Source organism: Colletotrichum siamense (assembly GCF_013390195.1).
Source record: "Colletotrichum siamense strain Cg363 chromosome Unknown KSG_Cg363_contig05, whole genome shotgun sequence".
In the NCBI taxonomy this organism is placed as follows: Eukaryota; Fungi; Ascomycota; class Sordariomycetes; order Glomerellales; family Glomerellaceae; genus Colletotrichum; species Colletotrichum siamense.
In genome coordinates, this window is record NW_023501018.1 from 3,414,894 (window position 1) to 3,441,228 (window position 26,335).

The 26,335-nt window shown below is 50.3% G+C and overlaps 11 protein-coding genes across 11 annotated transcripts; 6 read left to right on the top strand and 5 right to left on the bottom strand.

Annotated features, from left to right (window-relative positions):
- Positions 1 to 228: 228 nt before the first annotated feature.
- On the bottom strand, positions 229 to 3,193 carry vrtR1-2 (Transcription factor vrtR1; the record flags this gene model as incomplete). Its single annotated transcript, XM_036640320.1, has 5 exons — positions 229 to 984; positions 1,335 to 1,374; positions 1,443 to 2,122; positions 2,284 to 2,609; positions 3,151 to 3,193. 5 exons carry the CDS (start codon positions 3,191 to 3,193, stop codon positions 229 to 231), a joined length of 1,845 nt encoding a protein of 614 aa, XP_036493912.1.
- Positions 3,194 to 3,324: 131 nt separating this feature from the next.
- Positions 3,325 to 4,637, top strand: lovD-2 (Acyltransferase LovD; the record flags this gene model as incomplete). Its single annotated transcript, XM_036640321.1, has 3 exons — positions 3,325 to 3,418; positions 3,477 to 4,294; positions 4,371 to 4,637. 3 exons carry the CDS (start codon positions 3,325 to 3,327, stop codon positions 4,635 to 4,637), a joined length of 1,179 nt encoding a protein of 392 aa, XP_036494400.1.
- A 386-nt stretch (positions 4,638 to 5,023) lies between these two features.
- BOA4-1 (Cytochrome P450 monooxygenase BOA4) lies at positions 5,024 to 7,077 on the bottom strand (the record flags this gene model as incomplete). The annotated part of the gene is made up of 7 exons (XM_036640322.1): positions 5,024 to 5,026; positions 5,086 to 5,130; positions 5,198 to 5,562; positions 5,625 to 6,221; positions 6,291 to 6,368; positions 6,422 to 6,506; positions 6,808 to 7,077. The coding sequence occupies 7 exons, from the start codon at positions 7,075 to 7,077 to the stop codon at positions 5,024 to 5,026; spliced, it is 1,443 nt and encodes a 480-aa protein (XP_036494399.1).
- A 613-nt stretch (positions 7,078 to 7,690) lies between these two features.
- On the top strand, positions 7,691 to 10,102 carry yanC-2 (Cytochrome P450 monooxygenase yanC; the record flags this gene model as incomplete). The annotated part of the gene is made up of 12 exons (XM_036640323.1): positions 7,691 to 8,113; positions 8,177 to 8,380; positions 8,437 to 8,476; positions 8,538 to 8,561; positions 8,620 to 8,753; positions 8,821 to 8,961; positions 9,019 to 9,097; positions 9,180 to 9,369; positions 9,456 to 9,534; positions 9,609 to 9,681; positions 9,756 to 9,994; positions 10,055 to 10,102. The coding sequence occupies 12 exons, from the start codon at positions 7,691 to 7,693 to the stop codon at positions 10,100 to 10,102; spliced, it is 1,674 nt and encodes a 557-aa protein (XP_036494398.1).
- Positions 10,103 to 10,721: 619 nt separating this feature from the next.
- mcpII-3 (Metapyrocatechase 2) lies at positions 10,722 to 11,920 on the bottom strand (the record flags this gene model as incomplete). Its single annotated transcript, XM_036640324.1, has 2 exons — positions 10,722 to 11,114; positions 11,165 to 11,920. 2 exons carry the CDS (start codon positions 11,918 to 11,920, stop codon positions 10,722 to 10,724), a joined length of 1,149 nt encoding a protein of 382 aa, XP_036494397.1.
- A 354-nt stretch (positions 11,921 to 12,274) lies between these two features.
- On the top strand, positions 12,275 to 13,218 carry fahd2-5 (Fumarylacetoacetate hydrolase domain-containing protein 2; the record flags this gene model as incomplete). Its single annotated transcript, XM_036640325.1, has 3 exons — positions 12,275 to 12,445; positions 12,499 to 12,576; positions 12,637 to 13,218. 3 exons carry the CDS (start codon positions 12,275 to 12,277, stop codon positions 13,216 to 13,218), a joined length of 831 nt encoding a protein of 276 aa, XP_036494396.1.
- A 344-nt stretch (positions 13,219 to 13,562) lies between these two features.
- Positions 13,563 to 14,535, top strand: PLR_Lu2 (Bifunctional pinoresinol-lariciresinol reductase 2; the record flags this gene model as incomplete). The annotated part of the gene is made up of 2 exons (XM_036640326.1): positions 13,563 to 13,607; positions 13,666 to 14,535. The coding sequence occupies 2 exons, from the start codon at positions 13,563 to 13,565 to the stop codon at positions 14,533 to 14,535; spliced, it is 915 nt and encodes a 304-aa protein (XP_036494395.1).
- Positions 14,536 to 15,931: 1,396 nt separating this feature from the next.
- CGCS363_v008478 (uncharacterized protein) lies at positions 15,932 to 17,215 on the top strand (the record flags this gene model as incomplete). Its single annotated transcript, XM_036640327.1, has 1 exon — positions 15,932 to 17,215. One exon carries the CDS (start codon positions 15,932 to 15,934, stop codon positions 17,213 to 17,215), a length of 1,284 nt encoding a protein of 427 aa, XP_036494394.1.
- A 222-nt stretch (positions 17,216 to 17,437) lies between these two features.
- CGCS363_v008479 (uncharacterized protein) lies at positions 17,438 to 18,175 on the bottom strand (the record flags this gene model as incomplete). The annotated part of the gene is made up of 1 exon (XM_036640328.1): positions 17,438 to 18,175. One exon carries the CDS (start codon positions 18,173 to 18,175, stop codon positions 17,438 to 17,440), a length of 738 nt encoding a protein of 245 aa, XP_036494393.1.
- Positions 18,176 to 20,399: 2,224 nt separating this feature from the next.
- On the bottom strand, positions 20,400 to 22,820 carry CGCS363_v008480 (Secreted protein; the record flags this gene model as incomplete). The annotated part of the gene is made up of 7 exons (XM_036640329.1): positions 20,400 to 20,516; positions 20,582 to 21,413; positions 21,465 to 21,972; positions 22,031 to 22,322; positions 22,372 to 22,495; positions 22,548 to 22,560; positions 22,619 to 22,820. The coding sequence occupies 7 exons, from the start codon at positions 22,818 to 22,820 to the stop codon at positions 20,400 to 20,402; spliced, it is 2,088 nt and encodes a 695-aa protein (XP_036494313.1).
- Positions 22,821 to 24,574: 1,754 nt separating this feature from the next.
- On the top strand, positions 24,575 to 25,987 carry CGCS363_v008481 (uncharacterized protein; the record flags this gene model as incomplete). Its single annotated transcript, XM_036640330.1, has 3 exons — positions 24,575 to 24,643; positions 24,701 to 25,457; positions 25,518 to 25,987. 3 exons carry the CDS (start codon positions 24,575 to 24,577, stop codon positions 25,985 to 25,987), a joined length of 1,296 nt encoding a protein of 431 aa, XP_036494314.1.
- Between the last annotated feature and the right edge of the window lie 348 nt (positions 25,988 to 26,335).

The following is a 26,335-nucleotide window of genomic DNA, read 5'->3' on the forward strand; positions in this document are numbered from 1 at the left end:
TCTCTTCTCTTCTCCGCTTCATCAACAACGTGCGTTGAAACACAGGAAATTTCTTTGTCACGACCGGTTATGAGTTGCACAGCGTCGTGGGCTATGGTTCGAGAGCGAAGCGGCGCGATATTGGTGGCACACATGACACGACTGTGAGGCGCCTGAGAATTTGTCTGGTAGTCGATTACTTTAGCCATGAACAAAAAGGCACCAAGGACAAGATACCCATCAGGCCAATTATAGCTCTAAGTCTATTTCAAAACCTTCCGTCCAGTCGTCTACTCCCGGTATTACCAGAGTTTTATCACTAAACACGGTGCTATATCTGTCTTCAGGGGACTCTTCTATATCAATCATTGAGAAACTGGCCTGTTTCGGGAATGATGGCATCTCTTCAGAAGGAGCATACTCTTGAAAGTCGACGCCACTGCATCTTGTGCCACCTGATAGGGACATTGCATTTGCTGGGTCGGAAGATGCCGTCGTAAATGCAGGAGCCTTGAGAGGTGTTCGGCTCATACTGGCCTCAGTCAGTGCCGCTGATGAAGGGCGTAGGCCACCTATAGAAGTCTCGATGTCTTGGTGAGGAGACCGCATGACCTTGCGATTCTCCGCCCTGGCAGCCTCCCACATGCGCAGGATAGTGTTCCACTGATGCCCACCTCGGTAATTCTCGCACGGCGTTTCCCATCTAGATGCCATGACCCGCTCTACCGCGCGCCAAGCATTACCGGCACTGCTGCCGGCCCTCCGTTCGCGTAGTTCGTGAAGTACAAAGGCGAGGGCATGCCACTGGTTGTAAGACTTGAAAAACCATGCCCACTTTTCACTGCGACGGTCATGTTGAAGTCGGTACGATGCTTCGATGCATTCGAGAGAGCAAAGAAAAAGCTCGTTTCGCCTTGCGGTATTGAATCTCGCTGGGTTCTGCAATGGCTTGAACACATTGAGCTTCAGTTCAAGATGCATGCACCGCACATACATTGCAGAGACCTGTATTTGTTAGAGTCAATGTTGGAGCCAGATCATCGCGATAGCGTGAAGGGACAGGAGGGTAGAGAAAGAGAATAAGTTTTCACCCATTGCAATGGATCCGATAGTGACAGACACTTCAGATAACCTTGGTGGAGACTTTGATGACATTGCTCGAGCCACTCATCCTTCTCGGTATCCGTCATGGATTCTACTGATTTCTCGCCTCGGTCTCGAGGCCGTCGAGAGTCGAATACATACCGCCAGAGACGCGTAACCTCAACGTGCACCCTAAGAAATGTGCTGTCAGTGAAGCCATGTCTCTCCGGTGGTCTCTCCACCAAATCAGGAGTAAGATCGCAATCATTCACGTTGATGGGCATGCCGGCATCGAAGCTGCTCATCTCGAGCCTGTGTGTGCACAAATGTTTCAGCCTTTGTCCTCGTTACAACGGATGGCCAGTATGTTTGGAACTTACATGGATGGATCACAAGCGTAATCTTCCTGAGCCGGTGCATCAATGTTGCACAGTTGCCATGCGAGCCTCCGCCGCATCTCGGCCTCGAAAAAGGGAAGATGGAGTGTGTAGCCATCACGATGGATCCCTACAGACTGGGACAGCCTGATAGCGAGTCCGGATAATTTCCAAGATAACCTCGCATCATGACGGCGGAGGATAATCAGGAAAGCGCAGAGAGCCTCCAGGACTAGTCGATCATCTGTATCCATGAAGCCAGCCCTGACCAAACACTTCTCCACACCGAGCCTATACCTTGCGAGGAGATGGCTGCGTTCCATATCGAACAAAGATTGACAGTCCTCGTCGTCTATACTGGTAACAGCTCCGTAGTATATGCAGAACATGGCGAGTTCCATGTTTCGTGGTATGCCAAATGCCACTTCGGTTGATTCGTGGAACCATTGCTCCAAGGAGGGGAGATGAAACAAACTGACGACCGGGTGAACATTTTGCTTGTATAAAGACCACATCTTCCAACGATATGCTCCAGAGGTGGGGTGCAACGTGCAAATATCCCCAGGTTGCGCGGTGCTGTTCCCGAAGATGGAATCGAAGTTGTGGGCCAAGACATGAGACTCGAGAGATTCAAAATCAGCATCGTACCCTGGGTCTTCAGCTGTATCGTGTTTGCCGCCGAGCTGGGATTCGTTAGTCTCTTGATCTCATAGCGTTGCTGCCGCCAGTTGCTGAACCAGGTTCATCCTACCTCAACTCCCAAAGACGCCCAAAATGAGCCGCTGATATAACGGCTTTTCCCCTCCTCCCTTATCAGTCTTCCTGTCTCTGGACTCGCCGCTACCTTTTGAGGCTTCTCATATCGATCCTGTTCCATAGACATAGGCGGCGGAGTGGCAGAGGGATTATTATCCGAAGCGGAAGCGGATTGCTGGGGTCCGTGGGGCGACTGCGGAGGGGCGGTTTGGAGGGCCTGTTGTATGCCTTCTTCTCCGATAAATGACCCAAGCCTCCTGACCACGTCTTCAAGCCTTTTCAATCTGTTGGTCAGCTCAGGATCGGGAGTGCCTTGTCGTCGACTTGCGCGGCCCATAGGATAGACGCATTCCACGCCGGCCTTGGAGCAGCCGTCGCAAGGCTTCTTCTTGTCACATTTAACCTTTCTCCGACCTAGATTGGCTCAGTGTGTCAGAAATATTTATGCTAGATTACTTGGAGGAAAATTTGACTCAAATAACGAAAATGGACTGACGGCAGAGTAAACAAGACCGCACAGCGGTGGTCTGGGCAGATGCGCCTGAGCCGAGATCAGATTGTTGGGCGATTACGATGGTGTCTTCCATCTCCTCCGGTTCATGTTGCAGAGGGGACATTTTCTTTTGTTTAATATTTCCACGAAGCAATTTGTTAAGATTGAAATCTACTTGGTAAACATAAACACGCAGGTTGCAAGGTGATTCATTCTGAAGGCACCTAGAAAATACGATTTATCTCGGTGTCGAGCCAATCGATCTAGGCCTATCACTAAGCACGACCAGGGGCCAACCGAGATAACCCAGGTTCCTTATCAATCTGCATTCAGGGGTCTCGGGGCGCCATAGCCGAGCGCTTCAACATCCAACTCTTTCATGCAGGTGTGTAGTTCGGAGCCCGAAGCCGTTAGGAGCCGGTTGGCATACTTGGCATGGGCACGTTCGGAGTTGTCACTTACACAATTGTCCGCTGAGTCCGTCTGCGGGGTGCGCGGCCACCATGGTCGTGGCGAGTGGACATTCTTCTGCCCAGCCAACAGATAAAAAGGGATATGGTCAATGACAAGAATGCTCATAAACATCCTTCTGAGAGGCAACTTCCCGCTCGGACATAATTACATCACATACGTATCATGGATTCGACATTGGACGACATTCTCACCGCCCGAACCGCCAAGGATGCTGATGACGTGTTCGGTGTTTTCGCGACCGTTGTCGACAAGAATGGTATGCCATGGCTAGAATGTTACGTCGGTGTGTGGATCTAATCAGTGAAAATCACCAGGGGAGACTCTCTACAGCAAAGGCGCTGGTCGCGTCAAGTTCGACAGCGATGAAGTCCCCGATGAGGATACCACATACTGGGCTTTCTCGTGGACAAAGCTATTGACCACAGTAGCTGCATTGCAAGTTGTTGAGCGAGGACAGATTGCATTGGACGATGACGTTGATTCGCTGCTGCCAGAGCTCAAGAACCCCGAAATCCTGTCCGAGGGTGCAGATGGTGGTCTTGTTCTTACGCCGGCTGCGAACAAAATTACTCTCAGACATCTTCTTACCCACCAAAGCGGAATCGTGTACGATGGGAGAACCCCTCTGTTGATGAAGTGGCGACAGTCCAGAGGCGAGAGCGCACTCTCCTTCAGCGGAGATGTCATAAAGGCATTCTCCACTCCGCTGGTCTTCGAGCCGGGCGAGAGTTGGGCGTACGGTGGCGGCCTGGACTGGGCCGGCGTCATCATTGAGCGATTGAACCATATGAAGCTGGGAGAGTATATGCAAAAGAACATTTTTGATCCTCTGGGAATGCGACACACGACATTCCATCTGAATGCCCGGCCTGAGATCAAAGCAAAGCTGATGGATACGGCAATGAGAACCCCGGAGGGGAAGCTGGTTCCGACGGCTCCGTGGTATCCCGCAGACGCCGTGACCGATGCAGGCGGAATCGGAATTGTGACCAGCGTCGCAGACCACGTCAAAGTCCTGGCGGACCTTTTGAAGGACAATCCTACAGTCTTGAAGCGAAGTTCCGTGGATGCCATGTTTACACCACAGTTCTCGAAGACCGGTCCTCAAGCTGCGGGTTTGATGAACATGCCGGTAAGCATATCTTCACCACCCAGCCTCTTCGCATTGAAGCCTCCATAAAGCACTAAGCTGATCGATTGCATCTTAGTTCATGCATGAAAATCTGACTGGAGGCGAGAAGACGCTTGGAAAGCTGTCGTTTGGCATTGGTGGGCTCGTCACCCTCGATGAAACTCCTCTTCTGCCTCGACATACATTGAGCTGGGGCGCCATGCCCGGAATGGCATGGTTCGTCAACAGGGAAAAGGGCTTGGCCGGCGCGTTTGGCACTCAAATGTTGCCTCCCGGCGACAAGAATATTAACAGCCTCATTGGAGAGTTCCTGAAGGAAGCAATGAAGATGGCAAAGGTGTAAATAGAACGCATAGCTGGGTGTATACGTGCCGCGGGATATCCAAATGTTCGCGAGTCTGTGGAAGCATGCATCTTTAGACAATCCGCGTCAGTGAACTTTCTTTCCTGTCAGTATTTGGGCTGCACTGGAACCTGAAGCAGCAGTGCATTGGCCGAGTCTTTGCCACCTGCTGTATCCCGAGATAAGAAAAGTCACTTCTTCAGATTCAATGTGTTCAAGGTGGATAGCACCAAAATTTACCTGTCACATATGGTACTGGAACGGGCAACAAAAAATGGGAAGACACAGACGGATGACGTGAACAGCTCTCATGCGACTCCAAGTTCGATTAAGATTGCTATTTAAGGTTGACGTCCGCTACGGGAGTGCTGCTGGGAAGTGTACTCCTACTGGGTTGATCCTTGCGATTGTCTTTAACCACGGCGGCTACGGAAGTTTATTCATTTACATCCCTCTCCCGTATCAAAATCTCGCCCTGTTCATTTGGCAATGTCTATTGAAGTGGGAAATGTCAGCTGACGGCGCATGCGTCTTTCTACTATTGATTTGGGTCATCTTACCTGGCCTTGAACCTCCATGTTCTCATACCTGCCTTGACCGTCGGGCATCTTGATATCGTATCGCTTCAAGATTTCCACGAGGATCATCTTGATCAGCATGTCGGCGAGGAACCTCCCGGGGCATGCGGCTCGCCCATAGCCCCAAACTAAATCCTCTTTGCTTACACTCAAAACTTGATACTTTGAACGGGCTTCCTCTGTTTGTCGCTTCTTGTAGAATCGCAAGCCGTCAAACTCCGAGGGATTGTTGTAGAGCGCGGCATCAGCATTGATGGCACCGGTGGCAACCTCAATTCTTGCACCCTTTGGGAGGTGAAAACCATTAGACAGAGTGACCGGGCCGGTGGCTTTGCGCTGGAACGTCGCTGTGATGATGGCATCAGCTTAAGTCTTAACGTGTGGGGAAGGAGTCATGGCAGGGACGTACTCAAGTCAGGAGAGCAAAAACGCTGTACTTCCTTAATGAAGCTGTCCATCTTTTCCAATTTGGAAGCTACGCGTCTTGTAAGTATATCTCCATGCTCATTTGTGACCTCTTGTATTTCCTGGCGGAGAGCTGGCAGATATTCTGGGCGACTGGCCAGGTCGTAAAGACATTGAACGACTGTTGATGTTGTAGTGTGGATGCTTGCAGCACACAGAGGCATTTGGATATTCATTTGAAGTTGCAAATCGTCCAGATACTGACCGTCGTCATTGACGTAATCGAAGACGCTTGGGGGATCGGACAGAGGTTTGAGACCATTGGCCTTCTTGTTTTTCATCTGCCTCAAGACCACCTTTGCGCCGTTGCTGTACTGTTCGGCGAGACCTGGGAAACCAGGGAGGTACTTGTGTACGATTGGCAAGAGAAACGACGGCCACTGCTTTGCACCTATCGAGTAGACAATTTGGTTGATGATGAATGTGCCTGCAATATCAAGGAAGACATCATCCTTGGCGGCATCGGAACCGAGAAAGCCTCGAACGTTTGATTTCGTTATGAGGGGAATGATGGATGACCACACATTTATGGAGGCCCAGTCTGTGTGATGAGTGACGAGTAAGAAAGTGTGCAATATTTGTACCAATCAGAACGTTGGCGAAGGCGTACCTTTTTCGTGAGCCGGAGGTAACAGGTTCGCAATGTGTTCGCCAACCATGTTCTGGAATATCTCAGCGTAGGAATCTACTGACACAAGACTTAGAATAATCGAATAGAAATGCCTGAAATAATTATCTCACCCAAGGCTGGATTGAACTTTGCCGAGAACAGCTTGATTGACCAGGCTGGCAGGGCACCAACTTTGGTGTACCGTTCAAGAGTGAACTAAGTTTTGTCAGTTTCTCAAGTTCAAATCATCGGGGAGAGTTTGGGTGTTGGGACCTCGTTTAAGGCAGCGCTGAAGCTGAGGTTGGGATTGCTTTTCAGTTCATCCATGAATCGAATGGGAAGAACAATGTTGCAGCCTAAAACTTCCTTTAGCACCCGAAACGTACAGTATTTGGGCGTGAGATGAATAGGAAGCAATATCAACCTAGTGGGGTATCAATGGCAAAGATTTCGTTTTTGAACTAATTCTAGTTAGAATATGGAAACTCGATTTCGATACTGATTGACAACTACTTACCTTGGAATACCCTTTGGCTAGAACTTCTCGAGAATTCCGCACATATTGCTGTACCCTTTCTTTCCGACTGGGGAACTCGTCCTCGAGAGCGAAGGGTACGTTGGGGCGGAACCGGCCCCAGCTACGCGCCACGAAGAACACGGCAAGTAGTGCCAGCAGCGCAAACAAGGCAACGAAGGCATAGTTATTCCCATTGGTTCTCGAGAAGTAGGTAAGGAACGGCGATACGATCGACGGCGATTTGGCCGCATACGATGATAGAGTGTCCATGGTTCGATGGCTTTGTTTCAATCAGCAACGCGAGAATCAAAGGGTTTGCAGGCAAATTCAAAGATAAGTTGGCGATCAGCATGAAATGAGGATAGGAATTCGATATCAAAAGACTTATAGAGGCTTCCACTGATTCCGTATTGGCGGTAGGAGATTCTCAACTGGCCTAGCCAAGAAAACCACATAGTACAGCATATACACCAGCGCGTAACTCTCGAGTATCTCGGCTCTGACGAGGTCCTTCCGGGAGCAACGATTGTCAAACTCAACTGCATCCTTTTCCGGCATTCCGATGCCGACTGTGCGTAGAACAAACGTGTTCGGCTTTTCTTCACCGATGAGTCCGAGTGTCTACAATTCGGGGTCTCGGACACCGACTCCTATCAATTAGGCACCTCTATCCTTCGAGCAATCAAGCTTTGAATCGCTCTGAGGGTGGTTGCATGACACTTTCAAAGGAAGATGAGTAACTCAATTCCTTGTGTTTTCTTGCTCCCTGACCTCCAGATTTTGTTTCCTACGGGTAAAAGAATCTCCTCTCGAAAATAGTGCCTTTAATTTCCCAGCAACATCATAGCCCTTCGACCACATCTCTTATTGCTATCTATTCAAGATGGGACTGTTACAACTTGACACCGCGGCGATCACAGGTGTCGCCTCGGGAACCACGAGTACTGTCGCCCTTGCGATTCTGGCTCTGGCGTTTTACTTGTGGACAGCGAAGGGATCGGCAATGCAGCACCTCCCTCCAGCTCCAAAAGGATACCCATTTCTGGGAAATCTCATGGACGTTGTGAGCGCGGGTGGCTTGTTACATCTCAAGATGATTGCGTGGGCTCGAGAGCATGGCGAGATCATTCGAGTCGTTCTTGGACCCAATACCGAGTATGTCATCAATTCCGACCGCGCTTGTGCCGCGATATTTCAAAAGAATGCAGCGATTTCATCTGAGCGGCCCGCCTGGCTTGTTGGACAGAAGTACATCACCAACTATGAAAGCATGGATCTTTTGGATGCCAGCAATCCCCGATGGAAGGTTAGATGTTCATGAATCTGGCAATTGATATAACGCATTTGCTGATGTGTCATACCTTCACAGTTGCAACGGAAAATAGCACTCCAGAATCTCACCAGCGTTCAGCGCGCCGATGCTGGTCTGCCATTTTTGTATCACGAAACGCTGAAGTTTCTACATCAGGTTGCGCAAGATCCGAATGCAGGCACAGAGAAACAGACGAATCTGTGGGATAGCATTGGGCGCTACGTTTATAGCACTTTCACATCCCAGCTTTACGGGCTCGAGGTCAGTTAGAGCAAAATGCAAGGAGTTGCCTTCACACTAATAGTGGTTCATCACAGATAACAAAACCTGATAGCGCAGCAAGCCAATACATTTTTGGTAAATTGTTATCCAAGGCTCAAATTGGTTAACTTGCAGACACTAACTCATCCTTTGTCAGAAAGTGCCATCGATGAGATAACATGTACAGTAAACTGCCATTTCTCTGCAGCTTCACCAATGCTCACTTAGACCCCAATTAGCGACAATCTCTGGATTTTATATCGCCGACATCTTTACGGCGCTCGACTACCTGCCACTGGCTTTGAAGCCATGGGCCAAGAATGGCATCAAGAGACATAATTCTGACGTTGAATTTGTTCAGAACCGGATGAATGTAAGACCACATGCTCCTCCGTCGTTCTCTCGGTTCATCTTTTGTGGAATACTGATGGAAAAAACAGTACGCGAAGAAGCTTGTAGATTCCGGATCAGCTCCGGACTCCTTCATGACACGCGTTCTCACCAGTTCAGATAAGTCTGGTGCTAGTGAGACTGAGGCTGCCTATGTCGCCCTCAAACTGATAGCGGCAGCATCAGATACGGTAAGTATTATTGCAGATAATTAGTTCACTGTCACGCAGAACGATAATTGTTTCTAGAGCCGCGTGAGCACATGGGTGTTTCTCGAGCAGATGATGATGAATACTCGCGTTCAGCTGCACGCTAGAAAATTGATAGGTTCGTACTTTCTAAAGAGCAAGAAATACAGAATTCCGTCATTGTGGAGTTACTGCGAGTCTTGACTGACTATCCATCATAGACGATGCCGTAGGAGACAGACTGCCAGTTTGGGGAGACATCGAACGGATACCATACGTGCGATATCTCATGAAAGAGACGTGGCGAATGCGCCCGCCTGTTGGAAATGCCCTCGCTCATCGTATCACCGCCGACATTGCCTACGAAGACTATGTCATCCCTGCAGGCTCTACTGTTCGACCAAATATTTGGTATGTTGAGAGACTTCCGTCTTTGATTGTCAGAAATACCTTGGCACGTCAAGGTAGAAAGTCTGATGCTGACTTTCCGTCATCAGGGCGATTGGTCGAGACCCCAAGCGTCATCCGGATCCCGATACATTCAGACCAGAGCGCTGGGAGGGCGACGAGTTGTCAGTGAGTCGATCTAGTTTTATTGCCCTTCGACATCACATCGATCGAGGAAAAACTGACACGCACGCGATATTCAGACCCAGCAATCTGCGAACCTACCTGACGCCACCCAAAGAGACCACTTTGCATTCGGAGTTGGCCGCCGGTTTTGTGAGCACTTCCCCTTTGGGGCCTTTCATCCCCATATGTTCTCTTCAGGCTCACACACTCATGGAGTTTCCCAGGTCCGGGTGTACAAGTTGCCGAAAGATCATTTGCCGTGGCTATCATGCGAACGCTGTGGGCTTTTGACATAGGGGTTCGGCCCGGCACCCCACTGCCGCTAAATCCTGACGACTACATGGAGAAAGAACTTCCGGGAGTCCCTGGGAGCAGGCTTCCGTTGAGTTTGAAGGTCAGACCGGAGAGAAAGTCATTGATTGAGGAGGCGTGGAAGAAAGAGTTGGCCGAATGGCAGGTCTATGTGGGTGACAGCATTCACGTTACGTGAGTCGAGTATCTGCTGACATTGTCTCGACGTTAGGGGAACATGGATCTGGATCCTTTGGAGGAAGTGCTGCGCGCGCAGTAGTATTAGAACTGAAGCATGGCATCTCTTACCGATCATCGTCGCGATGACTTGGTCCAAGAGTAATAGGGCGCTTCTGCGGGCATACGTATCCAGGAGCAATAAAGATCCAACATGCATTCTCCCATTTCTATCATTTCCTCATATACATAGATTTTGCATAACCTCACAGGTTCGGTTTGAATTGCCTTCTGACGTTAATCAGAAGACGTTACAAGAGATTCGTTGGATGTTCGGAGGTCGTCAGCCTGACTGATTAGATGGAAGCTTCCCTGCGTCGCACGAAGCCAAGCGACAGCTTTTAATACTCATGCAGCTTTCGTGATTAGTGGAACTTAGAACAAAATCGATTCAACCAAAGCAAAGGGAATAAGATGGATCATTTGTACGACAAAGTTCTGAAACCTGGTTACCTTGATGATTACCCCGAAGCCTGAGCTTACAAGCTCCGTTGCATCCCGTCCAGGTTGTGGCTGACGGGCATCAGGTGAGGTGCAAGGTCATCAAGCATAAGTGTTTGGTGGAGAGTTCTGAATGACTACGAACAGGAGAAGTGGCTAGTCAAAATGAATAAAACTCAGTCCAGGGTGAGGTGAGCCTCTGTACTTGTGATCTGAAGCAGCTATTCTGATGGGACTGTAGCTGGGGGCCCGTCTGCACCCGGTGGTGGCCCAAGAGTCTTTCCCATGTCCTCCTTGCTTCGAGTAAGAAATGCGAGCGGCAACATAGGCGCCCACATTGCGATGTTGTTAGGGGAAGCTGGCTCTCGCTGGGGTGGGTTGTTGCAATTCACCAGATCTCCGTCCGCGTAATGCTCCAGTACGAATCCGTCGTTGTCGAACCAGTAGTCAAAGATTTGGCTTCCAAGCAAGTGTCTGCCTATGCCCCAAACGAGTGACCATCCCTTTTTCAGGAGGAAGTTATGACCCTTCATCTCGCTGTCGAAGTCGTCAACCTCAAAGCTGCAGTGGTTTGCGGTGCAGGCCGTGACATCCCCAGCAGAGACGAAAAAGCTCTAGAAAATAGTCAATGCCAGTATGTCGAAGATGTATGATTGGAACTGACGTGATGATCGACATATTGTTCACCTTTGTCAAGGTGCATAAATGTCATGACATCCTTTCCGTTTTGAGGATTGAACAGGGAATCTGTTGCTGTGAGAGTGAGAGTATCGAAGTACCATTGACGGACTTTCTCGAAATCGTCATGGCTGACTTCATAACCGTAGTGTCCCAACTTGTGGACGTCGCTGGGCCCGTCGTCGAAGCGTTGGAATTCCCCCTTCCGAGACTTCGTATCCCAAGTGTTGTAGGTCAGCTTCTTTGGCACCTCGTCTTGGGCGATCTTGCGTTCGTGATGACCCCAGTGAAGGTGGACCAAGCCCCCCGCAGGGTCCGTCAGGGTGACCTTTTCGCCTCCCATGACATCTTCGGCCTTGGAAATGGGGGAAGCGTCCGGTAGTTCAGCTGCAGCCTTCAGGTCGTCATACGTGTCAACACTCCATCCGCCGCCAAGAAATGCTGGCTTGCCGTCCGCGGACTTCTCGGATATGTAGCAGGCCGGGCTTTCGCCGAAGCCGCGATACCAAATCTTGTCTGGCGTTGCCTGCACTCGTATGAGGCCAAAGTCGGTCAGAAATTTGTCCGCTGCGTCGATGTCCGTATGTGTGTACCATACATACATCAGGCTCTTGAGGTTGATTCTCTCAGGAATTGTAGACGCCATGGCCACGGCAATGAGAAATAGTGGAGAAGGTTCTTGAAGTGGCAATTGGAAAAGAGGTCCGGAGCCCATGGGCGGCTTTTGGTGAAGTTCCTCCATGATCGCACAGGATATAACTCGTCTCGACGGCGTCGAAACGGGGAGACGGATGCCGAGCAGACTAGCCCCTGCACGCGTTGATCGGTCTCGGTCTCTCCGTCCCCAAAGCCCGGCACCCGCTGGAGCCGTCGCTCAAACTCTCCGAGAACGCGATCCGCAGGGCTTTTGGGGTTTCCCGTAGGACTCCGGAATGATCGACTGACGTTAGCATATGAGCAAGTACCCCCGAGGAGGACTCTCTCTTCAAAAGCTGCAATGTGTATTTCGGATTTCGGCTCATCTCCAGAGTTACCTACAAGCACAAGTGAACCCTAAATTCTCAAGCTCATCTGATCACGAGAACAATATTTCATCATGTCATTTGACCGTTTGATTCGTTTCGTGGATGGGGAGGGCAGGACGTCGTACGGCGACTTGGCCAAGCCCCTGGCGGCTAAGGAGATAATTGGGACCCAGGTCACTGTCGTGGTCGGAACCTTACAGTACGGATTTACCAGGACAAACGAGAAACGCACAGTAGCAAAGGTCAGAAGTGCGCTTTCACCAATTGAGGTTGTGCGAGGTTAACGCTGTGATAGTTGCTTAACCCAGTTCCCGATGCACCTTCCGTACTATGTGCTGGTCTCAACTACAAGCTCCACTCCAATGAGACAAACGTGCGAATGACCTTCGACGGTAATTTCGAGATGGCAAGCATCACTGACATGTTTAGGCAGTTCGTCATCCCGACAAAGCCCGTCATCTTCATGACGCCAGCTGAAAGGCTCACCGGTCCTCTCGACGACATTGTCGCCCACGATGATGCGCAGCCGATGTTGGACTACGAAGGCGAGCTAGTCTTCGTGTTGTCTAAAGATGCGAAAGATGTGAAGGAAGAGGACGCTTTCGATTATGTTTTGGGGTACACTATCGGCAACGACGTTTCTGCGAGAAGTCTGGTCCCAGTAGAGATCTCGGGAAACCAGATGGGCCATTCAAAGTCGTTTGATACCTTCGGACCGATCGGCCCTTGTATCACTTCTACAAAGCTGATTCCCGACCCCCAAGCACTCCATCTGGTAACCAAGGTAAATGGAGAAAAGAGACAGGATACTCAGACAAGGGAAATGATCTTTAGCGTCAAGCAGCTGATTGCTTACGCTTCGAAGAACCGCACTCTCAAACAAGGGACAGTGGTCATGACCGGCACACCCAACGGCGTTGGCTGGTTTTCAAACGGCTTGCTGGGCCACGGGGACGTAGTTGATGTTGAAATCAGCGAAATTGGATCCATTTCGAACAAGGTCGTGTTCAAATGAGGTAGATGGTTCTATAGGTTCTCCCTGACAAGACTGATATGTTCTTTCACTTGACGAAATACTTGCCTTCCCACATGACATTCTTACAATGCCGAGGAACCCTTAATTCAGCGACCAGCGGTTTGTGATGTTATGGACTGCCTTTCGGACAGGCCTGGCGAGTTTGCCGAAGCGGACACCGTACTCGGGCATTTCAGACCGACGGCCGGCTTAGCCTTCGGCTTCCATTAAAGGGTGTGCACGACAAGGAATGCCTCAAATACTGATGGCGGCTTCTTGAATACACAAGATCGCACAGAGAATTGCTTGCCCAATCACATCACAGTTTGTCTGGAGTAGCGACGATGGCTTCCGTAAGCCAGGAAATCCGAAACGTTGCAGTCGTCGGTGTCAGTGTTCGAACACCGGAACGAATATGCTGTAGGGCTTATGACTGACCAGGAATAGGGTTCCGGTCTACTCGGGTCTTTGATTTCGAAAGAACTCCTCCAATCTGGTTTATTCAATGTCACTATTCTGAGTAGGGGACAGGGAGTTGACGCCGGCCTCGGTGCAAATCTAGCCATTGTCGACTACAACAATGAAGAGAGTCTTGTCAAGGCACTAGCGGGCCAGGATGCTGTCGTGAGCGTACTCTCAAGAGAGGCAATTCCGCTTCAAATCCCATTGATTGACGCAGCCGCTACCGCCGGCGTCAAGAGATTCATTCCATCCGAATTCGGATCGAACCTACAAGATCATCAAATACGAAAATTTCCGAACTACAAACAAAAGGTTCAAGTGGAAGAATACTTGGAGCAAAAAGCTAGGTCTCACGGCATAACTTACACCTACATTTACAACAACGTGTTTATCGACTTGTCAATCGAGACCGGAGTTGTCCTTGACTTCAAAGAGCGAAAAGCGCGTTTGTACAACGGAGGGGAACGGGCGGTCTCTATGATCACGATGCCGACTGCGGCGCGAGCAGTTGTCGCCGTCCTGAAGCACTCAGAAGAGACCAAGAATCGGCCCGTTTACATCCACGAAGCACTCATGTCCCAGAAGGAGATACTCGGCTATGCGAAAGAAGTCATCTCGGAGGGAGAATGGTACGAAGAACAGGTTCGCCTGGACGAACTTGAGAAGCATCTTGCCGCACAGGCAACTGTGGACGGGTCCAAGATGGGCGTTTTCCACGTGTACGCTGTGAAGGGCGCATTTGGTGACGGGCTTGGGAACCAGTATGGAGAGACTGATAACCAACTATTGGGGATACAGCCGTTATCTGAAAAGGGCTTCAAGGAAATGTTGGCTGATATCATTGCGAAGAAGTAAGGCCGAGGCGAATTTACGTCCAGTTCAGAAGTCATGAATGTGAACCTTGAACGGTCGCCCATACGTAGTTCCAAAACTCCCGTCATCTCAGGTTGTACACCATGTCGTAATCAACCACTTACTTTTGCATTAATTGTACTAGTCCAGTTTAGCTATTTCCAGGTCAAATAACGTCCGAGGTCCGTCGACCGTCAAGACACACCTTCAATGATACCATCCAAACCAATCAACGACGCTTGCTCGACTACTGGAGGATCATTGGGGGGATTGGGGAAAAAGTCGGAGCACAACACGGCGTTTTCGCGATTCGGCCCTTTGGCGCCGGTTCTAGTGCGTGCGTGGGCCACGACGGTCGGGGCTCGGAGTGCAGACGCCGAAAGACCTTCAAAGCTCGGAGGCCAGACCGAGAGGCGAAGCGGGGAAGAATACGGTGGGCATGGACGGTTATGGCTCCACCGAGTTTCCTGGGGATGCAAACAATTGAAGTGGTTCAGAGATGTATTATAAAGCATGAAGCGTCTCTACAGCTTCTCTGGCCTTAGCCTCTTGAACGTGGATTGTCGAAACAAGCCGAAATATTTGAGAGAAATCTCTTTTTGTACTTATTGTTTGCCGCTATCCGTGACATCAAGTCCACCAGACGCAAGGAATCGGTGGCTTTTGGATCTGTGCAGTCTCTTGATAGGAAAGTACAGCAGAGTAAGGTAGTTGGTGATTCTGCGGTTCTTCATTGCGCAAGTGAGAACGAGGAGATAAGCCGCGTATCATGGCAAGGACAAAGTTCTTCATCCATTGAAGCAACAGCCTGTGTGGGTGAATGCTAAGGCGCTCCACTTGGTGGTCGTATGTCCTGCCGGCTTGACTCGCGCACCCAGGGTACGGGAACCGTCAGGACTGCTCGAAAGAGACGAAACCCCTGAGCGGCTGCCTGGTCCGGGAAGCCGCTCTGTCATTTAGAGTTCGCAGATGCACATTAGCCAGACCGACAAGCGATCTGGTTCAACCAACCGGCCTAACTCTCGCAGCTTCTGTCACTACCTGAGACATTCCAGTTGTTCTAAATGCGGTCAAGCAGCCCTATAATCCCACAGTTTTATACCACTCATAATTCTCCCGTTCAGCCGACCCCGGCCTGTTGCCTATGCGGCATAGGTACCGTGCGTCAGGGGATACCATTTTGCACCAGACGACACACAAGGACAACATCACGATGTGAAAGTCACAGCTGAGGCAGCTGGTAGTACATCGTAGATTTTGCATTCGATACCGCGCCTCAAATACTGCAGGTTTTAGCTGGGATCTATCCATCATTTTCTTGAAACCTGTCTCTTAACAATTGGTACACATCTCTCGACACCCTTGACTCAGCCAGCTATTCCAACGATACCATCCCATCATGTCTCCTTTTTCTGGGTTACCAGCTTCCATTCTAGAGAAAATCTTCACGCTATTCTGCCCTCATTGCCATCCTCCTCGTTCGTCATCAACTTATTGGGGCATGTACTGCAACGACAGCTGCCCAATCGGAAGACCGGAGCATGAGAGACGTCTTGCACTTGTCAACCTCTGCCTGACGAACAAACCGCTGAACTCAGTTGCCACTCCGATTTTGTATCATCGATTCCACCGGAGGAACGAGATCGCGTTTGCGAGAACACTATTCAAATGGCGTCCGGATCTCACACAGCATGTGAAGTCGCTGCACCTGGGCTCGGACGATGAGCTCACCTTCACATCTGGAAACGATGAACTAGTACTCAAAGAAGTGACGACCCAGCTCGATCACCTGCGCATATCACAAGACGAGCCCAAGGAGGATGAAACAATGCTTCTGAGCCTGCTCATCGGCAAGTGCACCAATATCGAGGACCTATGTCTCACTGTCACCTGGAACGGATACTACGACCCCGTACCATTCTGCCCTCCCGGATCTCTGCGGAATCTGAAGAGACTCTCCGTATCACACTGGGATGATAACGGTGGTTTTGATCTCGCTTATGCGACGGAGATCTTCCTTGCTGCACCGAACATTGCATCAGTTTTTGCATACGCCGTCATCGAGGTCGGTATGGGCTTGAAAATGGCGAACGTCACAGAAATCACCCTTCGGAACAGCTTCCTCCAAATTGAAGCGTTCAATCGACTACTGAAACAACTCCCGAGCCTGGAAAAGCTTACTTATTATGGTGGAGACGCCGGCATTATGGATGGGGAAACGCCTCCAAGGGCGCGCGATGTGCAAGAAGCCATCCTGAAGCATGCGCCGAAGTTGAAGTTCTTAAAGCTCTTGATGCTCGAAGACGATAATTCGTATTATCGAGACGATGGTATTACCGATGAAGATATGATGAGATCATTGAGAGGGTTGGAACAGTTGCAAGAGCTGCGTCTCGACGCGCAATATCTCGTTGTCCCCTGTTACGAGGAAGATGAGACAGACATGGAACCGCGAATGCTGGTGAACATGTTACCTGACTCAATAAGACTTGTGGGAATCGAGTGCGGTTATTCTACATGTAGCACGAGGACCCTTCTGCCGGCCATTCTGGAACTCGGGAGGGTTTGTCAAGTCGAGTTCCCGCACTTGACATCGGTGCGTGTTTCTATTCTAGACGATTTGGAAGAGGCACGGGAGCTTTTTGATAGTAAAGGAGTCGAGTTTATCACTGAGTATGTATAAGAGTTCGATTGATTGGAAATTTCACAATGTTCTGTTTACCTATTATTTTGAAAAGTCTCGACTGGTGATGGGACTTTTGGATGTCTGCTCATCGTAAAGACCATAAACTTCGTTCCTAGTCTTCGCATAAGTCCAGCCACGAGAGAAACACATCGTGCCTCGCCAGCAAACCTTGGAACCAGGCAGTGCGATGTTGTTGCGTGAAGAAACAGCGGCTAGGATCTAGTCGGAATCCGACTCCTCTTTAATATTCAAACCATCGGTCAAATCGTAAAGCATCCCTGCCAAAGTCTCCCCCAGGCCATCGCGCCGCAGCTCAAATATTCCATCATCCGGATCGTAAGCCACCTGGTCAACATCGTCCTGCAATACAAGCCAAGCCGCTAGCAGCGCACCCTCCACGAACCAAGTCTTCCGCTCCTCTAGATCCGGAAACGGCTCCTTGTAAGAACCGAGATGGCACTCCTGGGCCTTGAAAGCTTCAGTCCATCGCCTTTCCCACTTCTCAAAGGCCTCAATCCAAGCAGAGGAATATCGATGTTTTAGACTCCGAAGGTCAATGTGAAACTCGCCCTCGGGGTTACCAGGCCATTTTGGACGATACCACAAAGCGGAAGTGCCATAGTCTGGGTCAATCAGGTAGCGGTAGCCTGACTGGAGGGGCTGTTGGCCTGGAACAACAGAATCGAGTTGGCCTTTGGACAAATCGTCGTGGCGTGAACCTGGTACACCTAGCGGCTTAGATCCGGACGAGGCCTCGTATTCCAGACCCTCCGAGTGAGACTGGGTTGGTAGTTGCGTATTTGATGCTGTTGTGGAGTCTTTAAGGCGGAGGCACAGCTGTTTGCCGGATTGATACTCTAACACCAAGCCGTAAGATGTTTTTAAAGAGAAGTGAATTGTCGTAGATTGAGATCGAGCAAGTAGCATAAGAGCTTTGAGTGAGGCGATGTCAGCCATTGTGAAAACTGATGATGAATTGACTGATACGAAAGATGCAGATCTGAAAACACCTCCTCCTGCGGGGAGTGTGGTATGTATTAATATTCGGTCATTGGGGCTGAGGCGTGGCTGTGGAACCATTTAAGCGCCAACGACTCTTCTTTTCACTGACAGGGGTAGCTCACCAGCCGGGATTATTCCGACTTCACCAGCGACGAAAGGAAAGGTTTCTGATATTTTGAGATATCCGGGGTTGAAGTGAGTCGCGCGCGCCAACATAAATCCTCTCGATCATAGCGGTAAGTTCCAACAGAACCCAGCAGAGACAGTAATGGGCCTCTCGGAGAGGAGATTCTTCAGGAACCTGGACAAAAGCGAGGCCAACAAAGACCCGGTCCGACCAGAATTCCCCACCCACAACGATACCGGCGCTAAGTTCCAACAGAACATTCTGGCGTTGACAAGGGCTTGTGTCGATGAAACCAACCGCGCCAGCAGCGCGTACTCGCTGGAAAGTGATGGCCTGGGCCGCCATCGCCTGGCGTTAAACCGGTGGTCCCAACGAGTTGCTGCAGGCGGTTAGAGTTGTCACTACGATTTCAAACGGTCTTCCAAAGAAGATTGACAAGCTCGGTGTGCGTTAATAGAAGTATATCTTGCAGGAATCCCAGCCTAATGACATTATGGAGATGAAATCAAGGAAGCAAGGCAATCCTCACACATTCATTCATCTCTACTTTTCCAAATATCACCTACGTTTCTTCGACACAGTTGATGTTATCATCGATTCACCATGTCTTATCAGTGAGTCCATTCAAGGACTGCAGCACGACCAACTCACTGACCCCGTACCTTTAGGCAATCGGAGTCCACGAAGCGAATGATCGACAATATTCAACGAGATGGTCACAAAATTACCCCCAAGAAGACCATGCGGGTATGGCATCTTCCTGCAACTAGCGAACTTCCTATCCCAGCCGATGCGAGCGTCCGTCCAGGCAACCTGTGGCTGGAGGAAGGCAATAAGAAAGCTGGCTTCAAGCACATGCAAGTACCAGACAAGAAATTGGCTTTTGAAGGCGTGGGAATCCCGGTCAAACAGCAGCGGGAGAAGCTGCCGGTTATGTGCGAGGCCATGACGACAGCTGGGCGGCATATCGGCTACCAGAGCGAAGATCACCCTACACCGCGCCCGGTCATGGCCACTTACATGGATGGGCGAGTGATGAAAGCGTCTTTGACAGTTGGTAGTAACGGATTCGTGGTGGGGATGAATCCTCAGGGCTCAAAGCTGCCACCGTCGGCATGTGCCCGCGGCGAGGTCAGTGATCGGACGATGGAAAAGCTGTACAGTTATCCCCTCAACTGCCCTGATAGACGACGTACAGATGAAGCGAAAAAGGGGATGATGGAGAAAAAGGAACCAGCAGTAGCAAAAGCCAAGACTTCTCACTTTGGTAGGTTCTTTAAGGGATAGAAATGTAGTTTCGCAGAGAAACTTTGTTCTCAACATCACCAATGTCGTGCTCTGATGCACATCTCGCCCTTATTTCTACGGCTGATGTCGGTGCAACCCTTTTTTTTTTTTTTTTTTGATGATTATTATTTAACGCCTGCCACGTCCGTTGCTCGAAGATTAGTTTCTAAACTGATGCAATTCATGAGCCTTATTTTAAGAAGGTAATATCTCATACATGCGGCCATTGATATATGTACTGTCAGCTTTGTCGTCCGCAGCTGTCTTGTCGATGTCGCTCTTCCAGCTAATTTGCCTAGGCTAGATATGGAGCTCGGGGAATGTGCAATGAAACAGAAGTGGCGTTTTTTTTTTTTTTTTTTTTTTTTTTTTGACGAATGTCACAGAAGCCTCTGTTATCGCAGGACCAGACATGACGAAACCGGGTGGAAAGTCTTTATTCTTCAAGCTTAAGCATTGGCAATTAATGTGTTTTCCAACGTCACAAATCGCGACCAATTCTCTAACCAAATAACTGAGGTTATACATAGAACCCGTCCAGCACTTGAAGAATGGAAAAACGATTGATTGTCGTTCCGTTTATTACTAGGGCTCGGTTTTATTTGTAAATAGTTGATGATATGTCCGAGTATCATTGATGAATGCAGTCATACAAATGGTTTCTACGAGTACTCCTTTGGGTTCGCATAGCAGATGCACGCGTCTCATGAATTAGGTAGACAGCCTGCCATCAATGAAGGCCAGTTGCAGCCCCAGTCGCTTCTCTCAAGCGGTCGTAGTGTTGTATCCGATGCCAAGTCCGACAGGGCAGTTAGGCACATTAGCCTGCCAGGTGGCACTCTCCTTTGCATACTTGGGCAAGTAGGAGTTGGTCGTGAATGTCTAGTAATGTGTGAGTCTTCAGTTGTCTTTTCCCAACGTTATGTACGCCGTGAGAGTGAACTTACGCTTGGGAGATAGTAAGAAACGTCAGCAGAGGTGTAGTTGGCTCCCAAAGACTGCAAAACAGTCACGACTGAACCGGCAATGTAGTCCAGGAAGATCAAGTCAATCTTGGTATCATCTGAAATCGATCCATCGCCAGGGAAGCTGCCGTTGGCCTGGAAGAAGTTGGGATAGTCGTAGACCGGGATCTCGCTGTGGACGGTGTCGTCGCCGTCGGTGCCGAAATCATCGGATGTGGTGTATCCCGGAGTGATGTCCTGGCGACGAACGATACGGCCTCCAGCGTAGGATCGCTTCGCAAAGTGGTCGTTGGTGACTGGCGGGTCAATGCAGCTATCGACAGAAAACAGAGCAGGGTTGAATTGGCTAAAGCCGAGAGAATCTTTCGTCAACGAACGCTTCCTCTTTGAAGGGAAAGCTCCCGACTCCAGGTTGCTGAGAATCTGGCTAGCATACGACCAGGGAACGTCGGGAATGTACTCGAAAGCGTCAGTGAAGGGAGATACGATGAATGAGGAGTCGTAGTCGAAGGGGCCTTGGGCGAGGTCGAATCGGATATGGCCGGTGTTGGCGATGATGATTCTCGGGGTGGACTTCCTCTCCTCGGTGATGATGGTGGCTGCAAGAGCAGTGGTCGTCAAATTGAACATGGATCCTTCGGACATGAAGGGCGCACAATCGATGCACCAAGTCTGGGGAGCGCAGCCGTAAAGAGTCGTCAGGTTGAGATTCTTGCGCTCAGATGTGATCTCTTGAGTTACACTGACGCCCTTGGACGTGTTGAAGGCCTTGGCCTGGCTACCAACGGCGTGATACTCGAATGTCAGAGTGTTCCTGGAAAAGCTGTTAGTGTTCTGCAAAATGACAGTCTCACTTTGATCTTACCAGTCCAGGTAGCGACGGAAGTAGGTCATGGTGGAGTTGCCAGTCGCCGAGGCAGGGCTGCTCGAGGACGTTGTCGTAGCCACAGCAACTGCCTTCTGGGCAGGGTGAGGGACACCCTTGGGATATACCGCGCCCTTGTAGTTGTCGGACTTGATGCCAGACATGGAAAGGAAGCCCAGAGTCTCGCAGTACCTTCCGGACTCGAGAGCAGTCGACTTGTCGTCGTAGACGGCGAAGTCACGGATGTGAGTGTGTCCACCGAAGAACTGAACAGGCGTGTCAGGCTTGATGGCGCGGATCGCGTCAAAGACAGTCTTGAGCGTGCTGCTGCTCTGCGTTGGCCGAACAGGGTTGTGGCCGATGACCAGGTAAAGATCAACAGGCTCGCTGTAATCGACGGCGCTCAGAAACCATGGCTGCTTGACCATGGTCGCGGCCTTGGTGACGACCGAGGCATTGGAGTTGCCGGTGAAGTCAAAGAGAACGCCAAACGCCATGATTCTGAGGCCTGAAAAACTCATTAGAATCTGGGGTAACGGTAATTGCGTCTCATAAGAGCAACTTACCCTTCGGCGTGGTGAAGTAACGATACTGCTTGCCAATGTACTCAAGCGCGCCCGTGCTGGGGTTGCGAATTTGGACATTGCTGGTGACGTATCTGTCACCATAGACCTTGGCGAACTGACTGAAGGTCTCGTATGCGATGCTGGAAATGTACAGCTCGTGGTTACCAATGGCCAGCACATCGTAGTCGATGTTCTCGAAAATGGGGTTCGAAATTTGGCCATTGACACCGGTGCCGTTCGCGTAGGTGGAAACACCAGTGGCGTCGCTGAGACCTGCGCCGTCATGCAAATCCTAATTTTGTCAACATCATTGCGCCGAGAATGAGATCGCTTCTACATACTCCAGTGTCGACGACCAATAAATCAACGTCGAGGTCTTCGGCCTTCTGGCGCATGTGCTTGACGAAGCTTACGAAGTCACCCCAGTCGGCTCCATAGTTCTGCTCACGGATGTGGCCTTCCAGCCTGGATAATTCAGTCAGTGGGTGAACATGGAGTTTGTCCCTGAAGGACGAACCAGCCGTGAGTATCTAGACCACCAATATCAGCATGCATGTTCTCAAACTCGTATCATTGAATGCGACGTACCAGTCGTATGGAGAAAGTTCAATTGACCCCACGACAGAGGGCCGCGAGGGGCGACTGCAGCAGCCTGGGCATCAGGTTGTGCCCTGCGAACATGTCTCGTCAACACCACATCCCTCTCGGGGTGTTCGCAGCTATCGCAAGCCAAGACCGGGGTGGTGATGGCAAAGCCAAGCGACGCCAAGATTGTATTCGTAAAACGCATCTTGAGAACTCTGAAACGACCGATCCAATGAAAGAACGAGTCAGGCCGCGCAAAAGAACGAGAGGAAAACCGACGGCCACCTGGAGATGCAAGCGTTTCCCGACGGGCGGGTGTTGCATGCAGCCAAGCTTTTAAGAGGATGCAGCTCCCGCGTAAACAAGCTTTTCTTGGCGACCGCCGCCCGCCGGTATCTTTACACGCATCATTCCGCGCTGACGCGGCGAGCCGATAAACGCTCATCCGTGTGGCGGCCGAAGTCGCATTGGCTATCATCCAGAGAATGAGATTGCCCGGGCACGTGGGGGGGATCAGCATTCATGAATCGATGCTACTGAGCTTCCTATTGCTGTCTAGCGCGGCCAATATCCGCCGTCAGCGACCCGCACCGTATCTCGTGTATCTGCCGTTATTGCCGGTGGCCACTGAGCGATTGCGGCCAAACCACGGGAAATAACGAATGTGATGTTTTGGAAGAAGTCCCTTGGACGCCTCGAGATGCGGAGTAGTTTATTGATCATGACGCTCGCAAGTTCTTGAGGCTCTTTAGAGTCCCGTCGCTGTGTTGATGAGCATGAGCCGCCGCAGTGGTGCCCACTAATACCCCGGACCGTGAGATTCGCGACTTCGCGGAAATTGTCAAGATCCACCTATCGCTAATTATTTCTTAATACTCGACGTCCTTATCGATTCAGGTAATCAGGATCCGTTGATGATGGCGCGCTTTTTGAATGGCGCATTCGCATTCAAACGGTTTTGACACTCCTTTTTGAAGTCATCGAAAATTCATTTGACAAGCTCTCAGGCTTGGCCGGAGGTGCGCCGCAAACGCTTTAGCCGTGAGCTCGGACGTGCCGATGATCTGGATTACCTGGAGAAATATCTTTGCTCAGAAGATCAGACAATTCGCGCGGTTTCAATGTAAAAGCTGCGCGAGCACGAATCTGTGGGAGAAAACTAGCTCAAGTCAAAGTTTCATCTTCCAGGTAGTTGCCCATAGAAAAGCCCTTGTAGCTTGAATTGAGCATCGCATTACATCATTAACTCAATGAATGCAAAGACCAATGTCGTGGGTTCTGCTGGGGCTGAATCAACTGTGACTTGCAAAGACTCAGAAGGCGTTTTACTGAGTCTGTGGTCGATGGTAACATATGGATTTTGATTGTGAATAAAGCTATCAGAATTCGACGACTGAGTGAAAACACGATAGTGTTGTGATATTACTACCAGACAATCAGTAACAGGAATTCACGAGCATCACTTGCGCTCGCAGTTTGATGAACTTTGCAAGAAAAGCCACTCTCGATATGCGCCTCTGTGGCACAGTTTAGGCAGAAACGGCCAGATTCTCGATTCTTGTACAACTTGAGACTGACTCTCCAGGCAACAACGGCTTTTGACAAGGATGAGAGCTGACGGCGGCACCAACGAAGCGTGCTGTTGATTGGCACCGGAATTATCGGGTGAGATCCGATTCGCCTCAACTATAAAATCGCACATATCTCAACATCGTGAACATGCTACATGCAGGCGAAAAGAAAAGCAGATTGCTGCGGTTTACCTTCCACATTTAGCGCTCTGACTCAAGATACTTTCAAGGGAAGGTGTGGTTTCGACTGTGGGTGGTTGCTTGGCATTATTGGGATCAGAAGTAGACTTGAAAAGTCTCTGGCTTTCTGCATATTTAACACAATCCCGTGTTCCATTTCCCAAGAAACCCGTTTCAACAACAAACCCACACAAAGTAACAACGAATCATGAATCACGAACACTTCCAAGAGCGTCTTGATTTCGTCAGGAACACGGTGGTCGGATTCGGTCTTGAGGTACGTACAAACACCTGCTTTCGCTTCAAGAGCTCAGCTCATTGATACAAAACACAGCCCACCGAGATCACACCTGTGGAATATCAGGAGGACGTCCCGTTTCCCTACAACAACTTCATCTACAAAATCGTTCTGGCCAAACCAGCCACGCAGGATGCATTTCTCAACGCTGGCGCGTACACCACGCCCCTACCAGAGGGAGGCGTCTCAACTGTAGTAATGCGGCTGGCCAACTCCAGGGCTACGGACATCATCCAAGACAATCGCATCGAAAACGAAGTTGCTGCGATGTTCCTTGCCCGCCAGGGCCTTCAATCATTCAAGCCTGAAGTTGCTGGTCTCATCCCGGCCATCTACGCCTGGAAGCCAACTCAAGACGCCGACAATGGTTACAGTTGGACCATGATGGAGTTCAAGAAAGGCGTGCCGCTCGACACCAAGTTCAAGGATCTATCAGATGACGAGAGAAACATCGTACTCGGCCAGATTGCGGACGTCTTCACCGGCATCCAACGAGCGCCGTTGCCCGATAGCATTACCTCCCACGGTGGGTTAACCATCAGCGAGTCTGGAAAGATTGTAGGTGGCAAAATGACCATCCTCGAAGGAGCTCCATGGAACTCGTACACCGAGTTTTGGAGGTGCAAGTTGGAGTCTAGCCTGCGCGATGCCGATAGGAGCTCGAATCTCCAAGGTTGGAAGCCGAACGGCGTTCGTCAACGCATTGACAAATTCATATTCTCCGGGCTTGGTCCGTATCTTGCCAGCGCTGGAGTCGACGAGACCCAACGTGTGCTTATTCATGGCGATCTCAGTAAGTCGAAAGCAAGCTTTAGGCTTCCGGAAGGATGGTGTGTGTTGACTCGAGCCCTAGCCACCAACAACGTGCAATTCGACCCCGAAACTAGACGAATCACAGGAGTCCTTGACTTTGACTGGGCCTACGTCTCGCACCCCGCCCACGAGTTTTTCACCTCTTTTGGAGACATTGGGGGCAGCACCAACGGCGGCACCGCACGGGACCCAGACTTGAGCGATGGCAAAATTGCCAAAGCAATGCTGGCAGGGGATTTCAGCATTCCCAATCTGCCAGAAGGGGCACTTGGGCAGCTTGCGAGAGCGAAGGCATGGGATGATGCGCTGGCTGAAAGAGGAGCATTGAGGCCAAGCGAGATCCCTGGCATGACCGCGATCGAACAGCTTAGAAAGTTGGAAAGCCTGCTTGCCCCATTTGCGTTACACCACCCTGTCATGTTGAAGAGAAAGACAGCGGAGCAGATTGTGGAGATGCGGACTGCTGGTGAGAAGGAGTTGATTGAGTGCCTGGAGCGGTTCGGGTATTGATACAATGGGGCAGGTTCATGGCAAAGTTCTTTTGGAAGCCACAGGGCTCACATTGAATAGTCATATTTAAAGATTGAAGATCTCACAAGGGACCTGAATCTGTTGATGGCGGTGGGCTTTTATTGTGCCAATCCTGGTCCTGGTCAAACTTGCCCCCACTTGAGGTCCACGAGGGCTAAACCCACGCGACATATTCCACATTTTCTGTGGAAAAGCTCACACCAGCTCATCACGGCTGCATCAACTCAATTGGTCTATTAGTCTAGTTGGTTAGGACGTCGGATTCTGATGATCTCAGAACCTTCCGTAAGCCCAGGTTCGAATCCTGGATGGACCTTGCTTTTGCTT